The 3,633-nt window shown below is 36.9% G+C and overlaps 1 protein-coding gene across 2 annotated transcripts; it reads right to left on the bottom strand.

The window, feature by feature from the left end:
- Positions 1–287: 287 nt before the first annotated feature.
- LOC110024254 (origin of replication complex subunit 6) lies at positions 288–3,366 on the bottom strand. Of its 2 annotated transcripts, none has more exons than XM_020724117.1 (10): positions 2,518–3,366; positions 2,398–2,444; positions 2,207–2,311; positions 1,991–2,071; positions 1,706–1,817; positions 1,569–1,631; positions 1,393–1,480; positions 1,188–1,279; positions 618–711; positions 288–517 (listed from the first exon to the last, which is right to left on the bottom strand). In XM_020724117.1, exons 1-10 carry the CDS (start codon positions 2,635–2,637, stop codon positions 447–449), a joined length of 873 nt encoding a protein of 290 aa, XP_020579776.1. In that variant the 5' UTR covers positions 2,638–3,366; the 3' UTR covers positions 288–446. The 2 variants fall into 2 exon arrangements, with proteins under 2 accessions (XP_020579776.1, XP_020579777.1); XM_020724118.1 differs by having other exon boundaries at positions 288–514.
- Positions 3,367–3,633: the final 267 nt, after the last annotated feature.

Genomic DNA, 3,633 nt, shown 5'->3' with positions numbered 1-3,633 from the left:
AAATATTTATTGAAATACTCAAAAAGTTAACATGAAAATCAAAATTATAGTATCGATTCCTTGGTTTGATGAGAATGAAAATAATTAAAACACATAACATTTTGTATATCTTTATTAAACGTGTTTTGACTGTACTAAACCCCCAAAAAAGCATGTGAGCTAAGTTTCATTCTCTAAATAATCCAATAAGTTCCAAATCACAAATAATTTCCTTAAATAATAGTCACATGCCACTCGAATATATACTCTTAAATAAATTGACAATGATTATATGAATAGTCTGAAGATTCAAAAAATTTATTTACCAATATTTAAAATAAGTATATCCATTATGGCAAAATGTGCCACCACTTTCAAGCTCTATAGCATAAGGCATATGATGTCATTTGATCCTTAAATAAATGAGCCAAAATTTCAGCAAAATACATAGAAAAAAATGAGACAATTCATTGGAATTCTTGTTGGAGCTTTCCCGGGAAGTTGAGTTGAGTTTGCCTGGAACGCTTTGCAGGAGCTGCTGGTCAAAAATGGAAAAAAATGTTAAAAAATTTATGAACCCAAGATTCAACTTTAACAAAATAAGCAAAAAAGAAATTGGAGAAAGGGAAAAAAAAAACCTTTTTTGATTTTTTGGTTTGAGGAAATGACTGAGGATTTCCACTCATTATACTCTTTTTTCTCCATCAACTTCCGCTTCTTATAACAAGGAAGCTGCATCCATTTTAAAGATATGTGATTGAGAATGCTATAAAACTCTTATATAATATCATTGAAGCCCCATACATCAGAATTTCATAACACGCAACATTCAAAATGATTAAATATATTTATTTATTAGGCACAATGAGGAGATTTTTATAGTTTAAGTAGCACGATGACTTGAAACTCTTAAATAACAATTAATTTCAACTTACAAAGTAATGATTTCAACAATAGACTATACCAGTTAGAGAAACCATGATCAGTGAGGTTGGATTGAAGAAAGAAATTCCATGGTAATGCATTGACAGTATGAACATTTAGATGATTTCTAGAATAATAGTCTTAATGACCAGATTGATGCAAAGTTAAGCCTTTCATTAAAAAAACTAGCTAGATACGTAATGCTTACATGAATGCATTCAGATAAGTAAAAAAACAACTATAAATGTTTTTATTTAAAAAGAAATTCAAACAGCATTACATACCTCGATATCATTTTCAACGTCTATGGAAGAATCATCAGAGACATCACTATCATCCTGTCTCATCATTTTGCTTGGCAATGTCTCTAACAGTTCTACAATTTTAAGAGAATATATAAGATTTATGACATCAGAGTGCAATAATTGGATGTGTTCATAAAAAACACAGCACGTAAGTCACAACTCAATTTATGAGAAAAGGAAGTACCTCGGTGACCTTTCACAGCCCGCACGTCTTTCTTTTCCTTTGAGATTCCAATAACATCAAAGCATAAATCATTCATGGAATTCAAAATCTGTATCAAGGGAACCAAAATGAGAAAAAATGAACATGAAACAGTAAACTGAAGATGGGTGGCGTCAATTCCTGGCTTTAATTCTTACAGTTAAGAATTCTGATTCGGATGTGCCAGAAAGCTCAATGAGCTTAAACCTGTCGACCTTGAGCTGTATGATAAAATAGCATTCAAGATAAACATACATAAACTTCAATTGAAATAGAGTGTCAATTCAAAAATTACCTTGTGTTTCTTTGCACATAGATAAAATGCAACTGCCGTAAAGACAGGACGGCTGAAGTCAGTATTTGCTCTGCGAGAGGCTGGTAGTGCGGCTAGAAATCTCTCTCTGTAGCTGAAAATAGTGGTCATATAGTAAATATGTAAGCCTAATTATGCAAAAAAATCAAACATAATGAGCTCGAAGCATTGGATTAAACTAATGATGTAGCAGGAGAATTAATAAGGTTGTTAGAATTCATTAAAAAAAAAAGAACTAATATTAAAGAAGAGAACATGGTCGCTCACAGAGATAATCCTTTCTGCACAAACGAAATAAGCCTCACGCAACCGAACTGGATCGCAAGCTCCCGAACATCCAAACTCGCCCTGCAGAAGAATTCAAATGTCAAAGGCTTGTTTTAGCTTTCCACCCGAAAAAAAACACACAAAAATCTGATCCAAGAAAAGAAGTAAATATATAAGAGGAAAAAAAACAAAATAAAAGAAAAGAAAGAAAACAACTTGACTCCAATCCCGTTCTGCATTGCATTGAAACATCTAATGTAAGCCTTTTCCGACATTCCACTCAACCGAATTGCCGCCGATCGATCAAATATCATTTGCAACCTAAAAGTAAATTTTCACCATTATCAACTTAAATGATTCGAAAGAAAAATAAAAATAGGCAAAGGGCAACGGTCCTCAATCCGTACCGAGAAGCAGCGATTTCCACGCAAACAATTGCTTTTACGACTTCCCCCTATTGACATCAAGTAAAGCGCCAATTATAGCACACAAACTGTCAGACGGAAAAGCTGAAATAAGATGCTTACCACTCCCATGATCGAGGAATCGAACTGAACATCGGATAGACGGCGGATCTCTTCAGCCTTGCGAATGAGAGTTTTTGAGTTGGGGTGGCCGAGCCTAGCGGCGATGGAAGAGATATCCATGGATGCCGACAGCAAAGATCTGAGTAAAATGCGAATTTTCCTTGGCAGGCGCCTGTTGCGACTTGTAGGGACTGTTTGGCAGCCGGTTTTAAGCAGGATTCAATCTAACTCCTGCCAAACGGCAAAAAAAGCCTCCGTAAATCCTGAACTCTCATAAATCCTGTGAATCGGCGGATTTAGTAAATCCGGGATGAGCGAACAGGAAGAATGGCGCGAAGAGGCTTTCCTTTCTCAATGGTTTCTGGTAGAAGCGGATCGGATGAGAAAGATGATAGTTTCAGTAGTTTCTGTGAGCCAGAATACGATCCCGTCGCTGCCTTCCCAATTCCAGTTAGCTATGACGGCGGGTGTATCGCAAAGGTTCAATCATAAAGTCGATGGTTTTGGGGCGAAACCGGGAGGGGAAGGATGTAGTCGAGGGTTTAGGGCAGGAGAGGCGAAAGCCGGTTTAGGGTCTCTCTGGCAACGGATTTAGACCAGTATATAACCTGGATTTAGACTAAATCCTGCCAGACGATCAGTTTGGACAAATTAAAGCCGCGGCTTTGATAAATCTGGGAAGAGCAAACAGAAAGAATGGCGCGAACAGGCTCGCCTTCCTCAATCCTCAATGGCTTCTGGTAGGAGAGGAACCGGAGGGGGAAAAAGATGGGAGTTTCGCTGGACTGTACGCCGCGACCTCCTTCTTTTGGCGACGCGGCGAGGGTTTAGAGCTGGTAGGGAAGCGAGCGCGCGGGAATAAAAGGGCGGGAAGTTGTTTTTGCCGTTTTTTAGCCTCCCTCGTCCTCAAGAAAATGAATTATAAAATAAAAACAGAATTTATTTATAGGAAATATTACATATAGAGCACATGAAAAACTCTTATTTGCAAATTAAACACCTATGTGACTTTTTGAACTATGAAACCGATGCATTTATGCATGTCATGTCACCATCAAACCCTTATGAATTTGATAAAATAAAAAAATATGCATTAGATCTTTATCATGACCTTTG

The sequence above is a fragment of the Phalaenopsis equestris genome, unplaced genomic scaffold (assembly GCF_001263595.1).
Source record: "Phalaenopsis equestris unplaced genomic scaffold, ASM126359v1 Scaffold000251, whole genome shotgun sequence".
In the NCBI taxonomy this organism is placed as follows: domain Eukaryota; kingdom Viridiplantae; phylum Streptophyta; class Magnoliopsida; order Asparagales; family Orchidaceae; genus Phalaenopsis; species Phalaenopsis equestris.
The sequence above is the reverse complement of the archived record's forward strand: the minus strand, read 5'-3'. Positions and strand labels throughout refer to the sequence as shown.

Excerpts from the sequence above, each read along its gene's own strand:
- LOC110024254 (XM_020724117.1), bottom strand. The coding sequence starts at position 2,637 with ATGGATATCTCTTCCATCGCCGCTAGGCTCGGCCACCCCAACTCAAAA. Across the intron at positions 1,632-1,705 it reads TATGTGCAAAGAAACACAAG|CTCAAGGTCGACAGGTTTAA; the intron begins GTAATTTTTGAA and ends TTTATCATACAG. Across the intron at positions 712-1,187 it reads ACGTTGAAAATGATATCGAG|CTTCCTTGTTATAAGAAGCG; the intron begins GTATGTAATGCT and ends AAATGGATGCAG.